Genomic DNA, 15,551 nt, shown 5'->3' with positions numbered 1-15,551 from the left:
ACATTTCTAAGCAGAGAATAAAAAAGGATGCCACATGAGGAGGTTTTCATTGTTATGAGAAAAAAAATGGAGCTAAGCAGGCATATTCTAGGAAGCTGTGAGCTGCGCGCGTCTGAGGGGAGTGGGCGGGACATTCTTGGCGGAAGCCCCTCATTTCCGTGACGTCTAAGGAAGGGGCGAGGCAGTTTTGGTCTGGGTTTAGGCTCTTGGCGGTGTGGTTCTGTTAGTGTAGGCTAGTGTTTGTTGTGGGCTGTGATATGCGTTGTAGGAGTTAGGTTTCGTTCAGGGGCTGGAAGCAGTGGCGTGATCCTTTCTCTCTCATTGTCTGGTAGCAGGGCAAACAGGGAGTGGGATTTAGGGTTTGCAGTTACCAGAGCAGGCGGCGAAGTCCAGGCCCTGAAAGTTCACTTCCGCGTTCCCGCGAGCCCAGGCCAGGTAATTCGGCCCTGCACACCTTTACTTCGTGTCTGGTTCACTTGTCTAACTCTGGGGTCCATTTAGCAGCGTTGTGACACATCTTGTGGAGGGAGGAGGACCCTTTGCTTGAAGGGAATAAAGACAGACTACTTGAAGAAAGGAAGGCGTAGTCATTCTTGGTGAGCATTTCAGAGGAAAATCTCATTTACACCTGTCCCTCGATTTACGCGGATTGTCCATTCCACACGTCTTTTTTCTTTTTTTAACGTGGAAGAAAACTGCATAAAAACAGTCCATGAGTACGAAAAAAAGTACTAAATAGGCCGATATAAGTAACAAAAATATTTAACATCACAAAACTGCTAATGAAAATTCAGAAAAACCAAAATAAATTTTATTCGCTGTCGGTGTCTCTACTGTAATCTAAAACAATCAACCTCTTTAATTGGCACAAAGTCGTTATTGTTATTGCTCAAAATATTTGAAAGTACTACTTCGGTTTCATTATGTTTTTGGATGATCATTTCCATCCCCATTTATTTCTAAGTTTTCATAAATTCTTGAGTATTCACTACAACATTTTAAAAAATCTTTTCAGAATTTTAAGGCTCATTAGATGTTTGGATCAATACGGAATTGCAGTTTCCAGTTTTGTGGCCAATTGCAGAGCTTTGTAAATATTTTCTGCAGTGAAAAACTAGTTCAAGGTCACTGCTGTGTTCATCGGCAGGACGGGCTTCGGATATTAAATGAATTAATTCATAATCAGTTAATTGGTGATCAACCAGTAATTCGTTAATATCATCTCCATTCAAATTATCAGAACCTTCTTGAAATTTAATAAGTTAATAATACCAATTAATTTAATAATGCTAGAAATTTATTTAATAAATTAATAATGCCAGTTAATTTTCAGTGGTTGGAACCATATCCCTTGGTACAACCACTTCTGGCCGTATTGCTTTCTAGCAAGCGTTTAAAGTTTATGGCTTTATATCACTCAAAGCTAATATTCTTGATACAACTTAAAATTGTGTATTCCAGGCTTCTGTAACTGTTAGTCATTATCTTCAAGTTTATTAAAAATATTAAAACTCCGTTTAACATAATTAATCTTATAGGAGGAAATAATGCCTTGATCTAAAGGTTGGATCAAGGAAGTTGTATTTGGTGGCAAATACTGTATACAACTTTTATATTTGGATGTTCTAAATTGTGTAGATGACCAGGTGCATTATCTAAAAGTAAAAATATTTTAAAAGGAGACATTTTTCCTTCCTATAATTTTCAGCTTCTACAGCAAAACATTTGTAAAACCAATACCAAAAAACATCAGTAGTCACCCTTGCTTTATTTGCCATCTAATGAATGGGAAGTTAATGCATTAATAATTGTGTGTTGGTAAGTATTAGTTCTTTGTACGTTGCTGAGTAAGCTATTGTTTTTTAGAAAGTGTAATCGCCAATAATGGAAATGAAGAAAGAACCGTGTGAAAGGAGGTTGTGTAAATGGAATCCGTATATAAAAAGTCCACATAAACGGAATATTTACTGCATATAAAAAAACTCATGTAAAAAAATACCGCGTAAATTGAGGGACTGGTGTATTTAAGTTTACCACCTTCCCAGTTTAAGTGCAGAGTCAAACGTTAATAAAAGCTAGATGGCCTGAATTTACATTTGAGATTTTCATTAAGTTTGGAGATTCAGGAATGTGTTAGAAATGACATCTTCGTACAAACTTAAAAGTAGAACAGATATTGGAATGTATAATTTGCCACAGCAAATGCCACAGCAGGTCGATTTGACAAGCAGGAATTAGATGCATACATCAATGTCGATTCTTCAAACTCCATTTAGTGTCAATTCTGTAGCACTTAGATCCTTTTGTTTCCAAGAACATTTGTTCTCTGATGCTCTGAATTGTCAGTATGTCTTTAAGGTTTGTTTTAATAGATGATAGGTCTTGTAGAAATGATTTCACTTTGGATAGTCATTCACTGTTTTATAGTAATTACTTTGCTTTGTGCTAGTTATCTTCATTATGTTACAAAGAGTCATAAGTTATTTTACTATTTAAATTATTTCCTATTTACTGCTTCTTAACTATTACCACCAGAAAACCACTAAGGTCAAAAGAGTGTAAATTGCTCAAGTGGGTGTCCCCTGGGAATGGAACAAAGAATGAGTAAGCAGGACATTTCTTTGGCATCTCATATTTTATTTTTAAAAAAATATGACTATTTGTATTTTACTCCATGACATTTCTTTTTATTTTAATGCGAAATATTTTCTTATCCAAAAAGAAAAAAAAATTGAATAAAACCGTGTTTCAAAATCATGTGATTTATATATTCTGTTGCTTTTGGAATGCCCCTGGTGCCCTGCCTGTCACCCTAGAGGAATCTCAACTGCTATTTGTGAAGAATTGTACTCATATTTTTTAAATTAATTTTAACATGTAACTATAACAGGATAATTGCTATATTCAACTTCTGTTACCATATTGTCACACTTTTACCTGCTAAATATTTGTCACATTTTAGAAAAGAAAAATATTTTGAAAAATATTTTGCTGCAATCAGGAATCTTTTAGGATACAGTTGGTTCTAGAATGAGAATCATAGTGTAAGTACCATAAACATAATTCGAAGTGGTTTAGTCCTTTTTTTTTTTTTTTTTTTTTTTTACTGTTGAGAATTAGTGGAACCAATTATAGAGCTCAGATGACCTTAGAGAGCATCTAGTTCAGGTGTTCCTAACCTGTGGGAGTTCATGGATAAGTTCTGGGGACTTTGAACCCCTTGAAATTTTGTGCAAAACTGTATATGTACAGTTTTAGAGGAGAGCATTGAGAAAATTTCATTACATTTCAAAAAGATTAGGGCTACATTAAGGTTAAAATACACTAATGGAGTCTAAAGTTACAAATATTGAAACAGGTCCAGAGAAAGAACTCTCAAAACCACATAACTAAGCAACGGTAGATCCAGTGCTGCTGCTGCTTTTTTTATTTCCTTGGGCTTGAACATTCTTTTCAACAGAAGAACAATGGCTTTCATTGTCTAAAGAAAAACAATACAAAATTATACCTGTTCAACTGGATTCAAACTGAGCATACTTCCTGAAAAACCTCCTGTTCTGTTTCCAAACACAGGATGTAAAAAGCTATTTAATCTCATGTGAAAACTTCAGTTGCCAAGAAACAACCAGCTATTCAGTTTCTTAACACTAAACAGTATTTTTAGTTTTGCTCCTAAATTACTAATTGAAAGCTTTTTATGGTTGAGCCATGTGTTGATTGATTTATCCTTTCAACAAATATTGGAGTGTGTGGCTTTGTTTGATTTGCTAAAGAACAAACACCCAATTTTTCTTTTTTTAGGGAATGGGGTGGTGGTGAAGTGGATATACAGGGGTAAAAGCAAGATACAGTGGAGAAAAGTCAGTCCTGTTCGAAATACCATGTGAGTCTAATATTCCTGCCCAATTACCCTCCTTTCTTAATGTAACAGGTAGAAAGTCAAACTTTAAGACTACAGAGGTTGCATATGCTTTCCCAGAGGATTTGGATCTCCTTTGCACATAGAGCTAAGGGAAGCAGAGAGTGGGCTACTTCCCCTGGACACTGGCCACTGGCCTGTCCGGATATAAATTTGTTTAATCTGCTTCATGGGAATAGTTTACATGAAATATGAGAAGTTTTCATTTGAAGCTTTTAGAGAGCAAAATAATATTTAAGAACCCTTCCTTGTTGCTGTCACCTACAAAGCCCTGAATGTCCATCCTCATCTCTGGAGCCTTGCTAACAGTCCTCTGTGCCCCAGCTTCTGCTATCTTCCTATTCCACTGGTTTCTCCCTTCCTCAGCCTCCTTACCACCTTATTTTCAATGTTCAGCTCCTACACTCCTTTCCAACTACAGCTTCATCTCTCACCCATTCATAGTCAAAATTCTGATTTTCTTTTTACAAAAAAAAAAGTTCTAAAATAAGGGGAAAACCCCTGAAATTAAAGTTTTACAAAAAGAGAATCCTTAACTGATGTTTTATTTGATGTCTAAACTGCTATAGTAGTTAAGAATTATGTTTAACATCATAGAACTTAAAATGACAGTGGCTTAAACAAGACATTTATTTCTTATAAGAAATCCAAAAGTAGACCAGTCAAGTGCTGATACAGGGAATTCAGCCACCAGGGACCCAGATGCATTCTGTATTTCAGTTCTTGTATTTGTAGTACATGACTTACTCCTTGATGTCACCCCACAGGCCAAGATAGGTGCAGTTATTGTGGCTCCAGCCATCATATCTGTAATCTTAGCACTAGGCTTAGGGAAAAGATGGAGGACAAAAAGGCCTTCCAGCTAAGCAAACACCCTTTGCACAGCCTTCCTCAATCTCCTTGTAATAGTTCTGCTTACATCTTATTAGCCATACATTAGCTACCTGGCCACATCTCCCTGTAAGGGGGGAAGCTAGGAAGTGATGTCTTTTAGCAAGGCCTATTGCTGCCCCCAAATAAAATCAAGGTTCTGTTATTAAGGAAGAAAAGGAAGCTGAATACTGGATGGCCCCTAGCAATGTTTGCTAGAGCTGCTAATCAATGACATCTCCCTTGAAGACAGGGAAATCCATTAGAGTATAAGCTTCATTATATCACCAGTATTACCCTCACGTATATAGTAGGAGCTCACTAATAATGGGTGAATGATTTAAATTTCTTGTGACTATTATTTTTCACATTACAGGTACATATAAAATACATCAAGCACTTGAATAGTGAAATAGTTACTTATGAACAAGCTTCAGGAAAATAGCCAAACCCTAAATTCTCTTAAATTTTGATACTTTATGTAGCCTTGCTACTTAAAGTGCACGAGAGCTGGCTAGAAAGGCATTATCCAAGGACCTACTCCAAATCTATTGAACCTATATTTTAACATGCCCAGGTAATGTGAATGTGCGTTAAAGTTCGGGAACCTTTATTGTGCTTTAAAAAAAAAATACTGAACCACTGAAATTTTTTTTTTTTCTGTTCTCCCATTAAGAAAGTGAGAAAGCGAGCAAGCGAGTGAGAGATGTACCACTTCTTCCTACCAGCTAGCTGGTTAGGATGATTTCAACCTGTAGGAGATAGGTTTTTTAAAAATCCACTAAGAGGCTGGTTCTAATCATTACTATTTATAGATAGCTAAACTGAGGGTGGAAACATCAAATTGTGGTATTTGAAGTGACTCTCTTAATATTATTATTGGAGGTTAGGGTGGATACTTCTTTGTCCTTCTCAGCTGCCCAACACACACTCCCTCTCCATCCCCACTGGGTACTGGAAAGTTTCATCAGGCCTGACCACTGGGAGGGGGCTGGCAACTCAAAGCCAGCAATAGAATTTGCAGAATTTCCGAACCCAGGTGACCTCAATGCACTCCTGCCTCCACCCACCCTTTAACTCCATTGTCAGAAAGTGGAGAAGTTAATTGCCTAGCAGGCATTGCCACTAAATGTAGTTTCTCTCTGAGGCAGTTGTGAGTTATTTGTCAGGTTGAAAGGTTTTAGGCTGGGAGCTGGGATTTTTGATGCCAGAATAATAACTCTTGATTCCTTGTCTCATTTTATCAAGTTTCTGGATAAATGGCTGGACAAGAGAGTTTTGCAGGTTTTGACACATCTCAACAAAATAATTATTACTGGTACTGGCAAAGGTGAGCTGTTTTTCCTACTCTGAATTAAAATGAAGGCACTGTTCTATCACATAATTTTTGGCAATTTACAGACTACTGCTTTGAAAATAGAAATTCTTAAACAGTTAAAGCAGAAATGATCCTTACTTGTAACTTCCGGGAAAGAAGAAAGAGTCCTAGGGTTTTGAATGATTCTGCCTCAGTTGGTGATGTCATTCCTATTGTCTCCCCTGGCTGTTAGAGTGAAGCAGGAGTTCCAGCCCTGCCAGGGTTACCCCTTTGGCATCTGGTATGAGCAACAACACGGCTGTTGTCCTCTTTCTGGCTACAGCTGTGGTTATACAGTGGATGGAAGTGAACACAACCTTTCTGCACGTGGGACCTCTGGACACACAGCTGAAACTTCGGTTACACCTGAGGTATCCCTCCCTAAAAAATGAATCCTGTGTCGTTCATGTTTCCATCACGGAAACATCTTTTTCCTGTCTTCACACCTCTACATCCTGTCATTCACATTCCCACAGCCATGGCTTTTGCTCCATGTTTTAATACCAGAGAGTAAAAGCTGATGACCTAAGAAATTTTGACTTACAAACAATTTAAGTCCTTTTTGTCTTCCAAAAATAGGCTGATGAAGTATGTGTCTAAATTCTTGCTATTAAATTTTAGGTTATCATCTTCCAATAATTTTACCAGATTTTATTCTTAAACACAAATTAGGACAGGAGGTAGTTTTTGTATTGTTTTGTTAATAGCAGTGAACATTAACACATTTTAAAAAGATATTTTAATATTTCGATTACTGAAGTAATCTATTTTTGAAACCACACAGAGTTGTACTGGTGTGAGGGAAAGCCTCCACCATTCCCCGCTCTTCTATTTCTTTCCCACTTAGGAGAAAATACTGTTCAAGTATTGTCTTCTAGATTTTTGCCTTGTACTCTAGCTAAATCAGTGTATTTGGGCTTTTTTCCGGTTTGCGAAGTTGGTGGTTCCTTGGGCAGGAATGGACTCTGCAGTGTATACTGGTTTGCTCCTTAATTGTGTCTGCTTACTGGTTGCATCAGGAGAGCTTTCTATAAAAGTTGCTCATGCTATTGTGCTATGATTTTTGTTCATCCCTTATTTACTGACATTTTAAATGTTCTCTGTGCTTTAACAAACTTCCTTTTACCTATCTTCAAGCATTTGAGTGTTTTTTGGCTAAGAAAAAATTTCTGGAAGTGAAAGATCTGGATTAAAAGATATAACACTTAAAATTTTAAACAGTGACTTACCAAAAAAGCCTGCTTGAGTTTATGCTTTCCACTGCTGTTGTAAGTGTGCTTGCTTCTCTGTGCTTTTGTGAGTGCAATTAGCCAATATGGACAGGTGAGGAAGGAATTTGTCTATTATTAATGGCAAACACCTGTGCAAGGGTTTATTGGTATCTGTGTGCTGTGTGCTTAGTTGATGTCTTCTGCCTACCTTTTTTATGTTGAGTTATGCCCCTTTTTCTTGACCATGTAAAATAATCATGTATTAGGGAAATTATCACTTTGCGTTCCAGCTGTTACAGATTTTTCTCCCCAGTTTATTTCCTAATGTGTACAGTGACACTCTGTGTGATAGCCTTGTCTTTAACACAAGAAACACAAGAGTCGAGTTTAACATCTAAACCTTCAGTTTTTAAAACTTGCATTTGCTTGGTATTTTTTTGCCCAGACTTTCATTTTGTTCTTTGAGTCTGTTTCAGGTGTGCCTCTTAATATCTTGTTAGATTTCTTGGATTTTCTTTTTTTAAAACCCAATTTGAGTTTTATCCTTTTAGCAGATCCTTAATACTACATCATCTTTTTAAAGAAAATGTTTCGCTATATAGTTCTTTTTCTTTTTCTTTTTCCCCTTCCTTTTGGTGGGGCCGGGGAGGAGGCGGGGGAGATGGTTCTAGTGGTTATTTTTATGTCTTTAAATGGAGAAGTATAGGTTTGAGTGTATTATCAACTCCAGAAATGAAAGTATTTTTTTATCTCTCTGTTCACAAAAAAACTAAGAAATCAACACCCTTTTATCTCTTTATCTCCCCTTGCCACTCCTTCCCTCCTTTTTCTTCTCATTTTTGTTGACACATTCTGTTTTTTTTTTCATCTCTCTCTCTAGTCAAATTATTACTATAACATGCACTTTTTCATTCAAGAATTATAAATATATTCTCTTCAATGGTTTTGGTTACCACTCTTGTGCCACCTGCTTGCTCTCCTGGTGGGAGCTTCCAGTAATGACAAAATTCAAGATGGTAAGGCTCTGTGGTGTGTCTTTTTCACTCACACATCCTCTCTGGAGTCTTCCCTAATAAATCGTGTCCTCTCTGAGATGTCATAGCTTATTGCTCACTTCCTCCACAGTAGCACACACATGTCCATAGCCCTTATCTCCCCAAGCGAAGGGGTTAGCCTCTTAAGAGCCCTTTCCATTTTGACATTGTGTCTTGCTTAATATCAGAGGCAGTGGATGTCTTCAAAATGATTTTCAGGTCTTTGGGGTCCATCAGCACAACTTTCCCAAACTGCCTCTAACAGAGGAAAACCGTTTGTAGATGTGCCCTTCTTTAAGGACTACTGGCAGCATGCACTGCCCAGGTGAACCTCAGACCAGGGAGAATCTTGTCTCCAGACAACTTCTGCTCCCCACAACCTAGTGAGTTAGGATTCACATTTACCAGTGCACGCATTGAAAAGGAGGAAATGTGAGGTTACTTGGACATTGTATTATAAGCACAGATTCTGGCTGTTTTGGCCATTTCTAAATAGAAAAAAAACAAAACACTGATTGTGTGATTAAATTTATGGTAACCTTATCATTTATTTTCCAGATGGTAAGGGTCTGTGGTGTGTCTTTTTCACTCACACATCCTTTCTGGAGTCTTCCCTAATAAATCGTGTCCTCTCTGAGATGTCATAGCTTATTGCTCACTTCCTCCACAGTAGCACACACATGTCCACATGTCCACACCTGTCCAGATCAGGACCTGTTTCAGAGTGAAAGGGAGGCATACTTTCAGATAGATTGAAAAGAAGAGATAATAAATCTTTGGCTTTCAATATAATCTTGTTCTTATTGGTAGGGAGGCTGACATAAGGTCGTTGGAGCCAGGAGCTAACTCAGCCCTTCTGGAATGGGGTGGTTCCTTGGAACAGCTGTACATCCATAACAAAGACAGGTTCCCAGCAGGTGCCTATAAAGAAGAGTCATAAAAACTTACACTGCCCCAGTAGAGCCAGCAGAAAGTGAATTAACCATCCAAGATATATTTTGGAAGAGCTTCTGGAATTTAGTTCTCTTGTTATGTAAGAAGATGGTTGATTGGATTGCTTTTCTGTAGCCTCTGCATTTCCTCAAGCAGCTACTGTCTTGGTCCCTAGCTGAGCCATGGAGTTGGGGAATGTCATTAGAAGGGCTCTAAAGGAATGTGCTCATGGAAACTTTGCAGATTGTCACCTAGAAGGAAGAGCAGAGCTCCAGGGCATCTAGTACAAGGACTATGGAGTCTGGATGCCAAGGCCCCTGGATCTGGTTCCTAGCCCAGGACCTAGGATCCCAGTTAATTCTCAGAAACTTCAGAGAGGCCAGTGGCCTTTGTCAGGCTTGCTCTTCTTTTCTTACTTTTCTTCTGTTGACTCAGTTCACTTATTTAATAATTATAATATTAAACCATTTAAAGATTCTTCTAATAAAAATTCAGAGTAAATTTGATCTAAAGGGAGTTTAGTGTTTTAGATATTATTTTTGAGAGCTAGATTTTTCCAAGAAAGCACGTGTTGATAATAAATCTTTAAGTAAAATAATTTTTCCTAAAATACTGATTTTCATTACAGGAAACCACAGCTCTGGCTGCAAACCAAGATGAAGACCCACTAGAAGGTAACATAAATCTTGCGTTGCAGTAGTTGAAAAACGAAACTTACTCGATTTCCAGTTTCCTCATTTACTTAACAGGCTAGAAACTGAGAGATCATACTGGAAAATACCAGTGTAGGTTGCCTAAGCCATTCTCTTTAGCAATTTGTCTAGTTTTTGGAAATTGCTTTAGCTAAGCCTCCTCTCTGGGTCGAGATCCATTTCCTCCTTAATTTGGGATTACTTATGCTTTACTTTTGATTTCTTAAAAGCATGAGGCAGTTACTGTGGATTTGGCTTCCTAGTTTCCTTAGGGTTATTAGTTCCTGGGGGACCTAACAGGCTCCCTCTACAGTGTCTGGTGGTGCTTCCTATAGTTTTTGGTCTGTTTTGAAAACAACAAAGTGTGTCTGCCCAGAAAAGAATCCTGTTTCTGAATGTGTCTTATTTGAGGAAGGAAAGAAAACGTTTGGATGAAGAAATAGAAGAAAAATACAGAGAACACTTTTGCCTTTTTCTTATCACATGTCCATCTGGTCTCTTTCCCTATCTTTACCCCATCCCTACAAGACAAACCCACCCACTGCTTTGTGGTTTTATCAAAGATGAGTGCATCAATCTTAATAGTCAAAGTCTTCATGTTAGTTGGTGTTTGGTGTTTAAATAGAAATGCTATGGGGCAGTTCTACGTTTTAGTACTTTGATTGAAATATGAATAAAAGATATTCATTCTAGCTCTGAGGGGGATTTCATTTGGGTTAAGCGTGAGCGTATTCTCTCTGCTTTCATCAGTTCTGCAGACAGTCTATAAAAATAACAAGAGGAAGACATATAATAAGAATGTGCTTTATAGATCTAGACTGCCCGGGTTCAGATCTCTTACTAGCTCTGTAATTCCAAACAAATTATCTCCAGTGCATTGGTGTCCCCACTTGTAAAATGGGAGGTTAAAACCTACATTATAGGAAGTGTGAGGACAATAGCTCCTTAGTGCTTTTAAGTGTTTTAACAGGGTCTGGCACATAATAATCACTCAAATGTTAGCTATTTACAGATCTGGAGCAGCTCTGTACAGTAGAAATATAATGTGAAACACAAATTCACCCACATAGGTAGTTTTCAATTTTCTATTAGCCAAATTAAAAAAAATTAATTGTAATACTTTAAATTTAACCTAAAATATCAAAAAATATTATTTCAACATGTGATCAACATAAAAATTTAATTGTAGATAAGACTAAAGGGGGTAGAATATATGGTAATGGAAGATTTGACTTTGGGTGGTGAACACACAATGCAATATACAAATGATGTATCACTGAATTACATTTAACCATATAATTTTATTAACCAGTGTCACTCTAATAAATTTAATTTTTTAAAAATTTAATGAGATAAATTATTTTAATACTAAGTTATCAAAATGTATATTTATATCACATCTGAACTAGGATTAGCCACATTTCAAGTGCTCGATAGCCACACATGGCTACTGGCTACTGTATTGGACAGCATGGGTCTAGAGAGTCCAAAAGTTTAGGGAAGATGTAATTAATTTGTGTTTTATAGGCTTCTATTACCCCTATGGTCAACATCACTGGAAGGGCCTACATCATTAATCTGGAGTTCCTAGCTGACCATACTGTATTCGTTTTCTCAGCCACAAATTACAGGAGAAAGAGTGCTCATGAGCATGTGGTCTTGACATCTCTCTCCCCACCAGGAACACACAGTCAGGAGCCTTCTAGTAAAACAACAGTCCATGAGGGTGAAGGAAAGGACCCTGGGGCATGACTTTAGGAAAGAAAATTTCAGAAAGTTCAGAAAAAAATAGAAACATCTAATTTTATAAACTGCCTCAAAAGAAAGATGGTTCAAAAGAGAAGGGACACTCTAAAGCAAGGGTCCCCAATTCTAGGAACCATGCCATACAGCAGAAGGTGAGTGGCAGGCGAGGGCCAGGGAGCAAAGCTTCACCTGTATTTGCAGCCGCTTCCCAGTACTAGCATCACTGCCTCAGCTCCACCTCAGATCGCCAGGCATTAGATTCTCATAGGAGCATTGGTCCCTGGTGCCAAAAATGTCAGGGACTGCTGGTCTAAAGAACAAGAATTAGACAACACAATCTGGTTCCAGTGAAGGAAAATGAGAAGTAGCTCATGAGACATGATGTGCAGGGGCTATTTGATGATCTTGGTTCTAAAATGATAAAATCAGAAGGAGATTGTATTAGTTCAGGCTGCTGTAACTACTACAAATTGGGTAGCTTGAACCACAGAAATTTATTTATTGTCGTTCCGGACACTTGGGAAGTCCAAGATCAGGTGCCAGCTGATTTGGTTTCTGGTGAGAGCTTTCTTCCAGGCTTGCAGATAACCACCTTTTCATATCTTCATGTGATGTGGGGAGAGACATCTCAAGCTCTGGTGTCCTTTTAATAAGAGCACTAATCACATCGGACTACAGTCCCACCCTCGTGATCTCATCTCACTCTAATTGTCTCCCAAAGGCTCCATCTCTAAATACCATCACATTGGAAGTTAGAGGTGCAACATATGAATTGGGAGTGGGGAGCACAGTCTATAACAGGCATATAAATACAAATAAATAGCATGAACACTTGTGTTAGAAAGCAAATTATGGCCCTGAATGAACTAAAGCTTGCAAAACTTATAAAGGAAAACAGACAGGGCTTCTTCAGATACATTCAGTACAAGGAGAAAAATAAACACTACATTTGAAAAGTCAGTTACCTTGGAGACCTTGGCAACCTGGCAACTTGAAATAAATATCTAGGTCTGATGCTTTCATGATAACAACACCACTTCCTCATCACAGGATTCCACGTTTTAGATAAGGAAGTCCAGGTTCCCCCTTTGTTTCTGAATTAGTTGCTATATATAATTTATTCACTTATATTAGTCTGTTAACTAAGCAGATAAAGTGGCCTGCTTATGTTTTCAAACCCTATCAGAGACTTGGTTCTGGTTCTCTGTTTGGCACCACATCCTCCCAGGTGCTCATGTCAGAAACTCAGGAATCATCCTTAACCCTCCCTTTCTCTTTACCCCAAATTGACTTCATCTCCAAATATTGTCCATTCATCTCCAAAAGTGCTCTTGATTCTGCCCATTTTATCCTTCTCATTCATCATCCAGATACTCATTGAGTCTGGTAGTACTACTTCTTTTTTAGCTGCAGTTTCTATTTTCAAGTCTTATTGAAAGGAAAGACACAAATTAAAATTTGTAACATTGCAATATTTTCTGCTAATGTTTTTTTTTTTTTAATTGTGAGACATTTCTAATATATGTCCTGTAAAACTATATATTTTTTTCATGTGCATTATTGGCTTTGGCAGATCCAAATCTTCATTTGAATATCGAGGAATTAAACAAAGAGTTTATGGTGAAAAGTGAAGAACTCTACGACTCTCTCATGAATTGCCACTGGCAGCCTCTGGATACAGTTCACTCTAAAATCCCAGACGAGACCCTTCAGAAGCCAGATGTTCATTGAGCTACCCAATTATCATTTTAATTGTATCCTGTTTTTGTTTTTTTTTTTAATATATTTTCCCAGGAGTGTACTACTGGGTTCTGTATGGAAATATAAAATTTCCAAGACTTAAATATGATTGATATGATAGAACATAATGTAAATAAACTTTACCAGCACATCCATTTCCAGAAGTGTGTTAATAATGCCAGAGGAGATCGTGGTAGAACAAGTTGTACTGTAAGACATTCGAAAATAGGTTATGAGGTGGTCTGGCCTGAACTGACTGTGGCCTTAGCTACTCTGATATAATTTGCTACTTTCCTCTAATGTTAAACTCTCAGAGAGACAAATCTTATCTACAGAGATGCATGGTTTCTCACCTGCATCTTGTATATATAGGAAATGTAGATTAGAACTAGATGTTTGATCTCCATTTTCTGACCCTCAGGCCTCTCACAGGAGAGCTAGATAGTAGAATACAATGGAAGCTCATTTGTCTCAATTGAACAGAAAAATTCCTAAGCGTGGAAGTTTTCATGTCAGCCTTCTAAGAGAGGAATTGGGCCCCCATAAAAGCCAGTTCTGAAACTTCAATGAGTGTATTGACTGTGCTCATTATAAAATGTGTGTGTGTGTTTGTGTGTGTGTGTGTGTGTGTTTTGTCCTGAAGATAAATACTGTTTATTGCTTTGCCATAGATAAATACTTAAGTGAGACCCCTAGGACTTACCTAGGTGACTTGAAGGCCTGAAAACTTGTTGCTAAGAAGAGTTGATCAGACTCTTCTGCTCTGAGAATCCTTAAGACATTAATCCTTGTCCCACCTAGGCGTAAAGAGCTGAATCCAATATGGAGAGCCAGGTGGGCTACAGCCCCTGTAAAGGAGCTTCCTCAGCCTCATAGCATAGGGACAGGGTTTCTCAGCCTTGGCACTGTTGACATTTTGGGCTGGACACTTCTTTGTCATGGGGCTGTCTGTGCATTGTCCTGACTCCTGACACTACATGCCAGTAGTGTTCCACACTCCAGTTGTGACAACAAGAATTTCTCTAGAGGTTGCTACATGTCCCCTGGGTACAAAATTACCCCCATTTGAGAACCACTGGAGTAGGGCAATAGTTCTCAAACTTTAGGGTGCATCAGAATTGCCTGGAAGGCTTGTTAGAACAGATTCCTGGGCACTACCCCAGAGTTTGATTCCTTAGGTCTGGGTGGGACCTGCTGAATTTCAATTCTAAAAAGTTCCTAGGAAACGCCAATGCTGCTAGTGCAGATGCCATACTTTGAGAACCACTGACATTGGGGAATTCCCAACTGGCTCCGTTTAGTTCTAACTAGGAAAGAGGGTGAGATTCTCCTTTCATGTTCTCTATCCCAACACAAGGTGCGCAACTCCCCACTTTCCTACAGAGCACTCACCTATTTAGGTATCCACTCTTCTCATAAAGCTATGTGTTTTAGGGACCAGCACCACATCTGGCCCCAGGGAATGGCTCTTGCATGATATGATCTACATGTAGTGGTCCCATTCCTCTTGCTAGTGATTAGTTTTTATAGAAACATGACAAAATTCTGGCTAATGAAATGTGAGAAGTTTTCCTAACTTTAAAAAGGAGAAACAAAGGAAAGGTGACTGCCTTGTCTTTCTCTGGACATTAGGTTTAGCTATGATGTCTGGCATTGTTGCAGCCATATTGTGACCATTAGGGAAACAACTCGAAGGCAGTGCCAATCCACTGGAATGACAATGAAGGAAGATGCAAAGAACCAGGATTCATGACAATGGCACTGAGCTGTTGAATTAGCCAACCGGAATCTCTCTACATCTGAACTTATTATGTACGATAATATATTTTCTTAATCTTTAATCCACTCTAAATTTTTGTTATTGTAGCAAAAGCACTGTAACAGATACAGTTAGAATGTGCAAAGAGCTTGGTGTTCTTGAATCAAAAGGATACCAGTCAGGGCTTTTCTAAAATATGTAGCATTCCTGAGATAAAAAGAAAAGTTCTATGTGAGTTGAGGAAAAAAAAAAAAAAATTACCAGTGAGCATAGAACTAGCTCTGAAGAGA

General features: G+C 38.1%; 1 protein-coding gene across 6 annotated transcripts; it reads left to right on the top strand.

Annotated features, from left to right (window-relative positions):
- Positions 1-141: 141 nt before the first annotated feature.
- CUNH6orf52 (chromosome unknown C6orf52 homolog) lies at positions 142-13,657 on the top strand. 6 transcript variants are annotated; one of them, XM_023538407.1, is made up of 6 exons: positions 143-435; positions 3,802-3,882; positions 6,038-6,119; positions 6,430-6,517; positions 9,953-9,998; positions 13,336-13,657. In XM_023538407.1, the coding sequence occupies exons 3-6, from the start codon at positions 6,049-6,051 to the stop codon at positions 13,491-13,493; spliced, it is 363 nt and encodes a 120-aa protein (XP_023394175.1). In that variant the 5' UTR covers positions 143-435; positions 3,802-3,882; positions 6,038-6,048; the 3' UTR covers positions 13,494-13,657. The 6 variants fall into 6 exon arrangements, with proteins under 6 accessions (XP_011371532.1, XP_023394175.1, XP_011371530.1 ...); XM_011373228.2 differs by having other exon boundaries at positions 145-435; positions 3,802-3,883; positions 6,340-6,517; XM_023538405.1 differs by lacking the exon at positions 143-435 and adding an exon at positions 442-596 and having other exon boundaries at positions 6,340-6,517.
- The last annotated feature ends 1,894 nt before the right edge of the window (positions 13,658-15,551 follow it).

This window comes from Pteropus vampyrus, unplaced genomic scaffold (genome assembly GCF_000151845.1).
Source record: "Pteropus vampyrus isolate Shadow unplaced genomic scaffold, Pvam_2.0 Scaffold221, whole genome shotgun sequence".
Lineage (NCBI taxonomy): Eukaryota > Metazoa > Chordata > Mammalia > Chiroptera > Pteropodidae > Pteropus > Pteropus vampyrus.
This window is presented reverse-complemented; position numbering and strand designations above follow the sequence as displayed.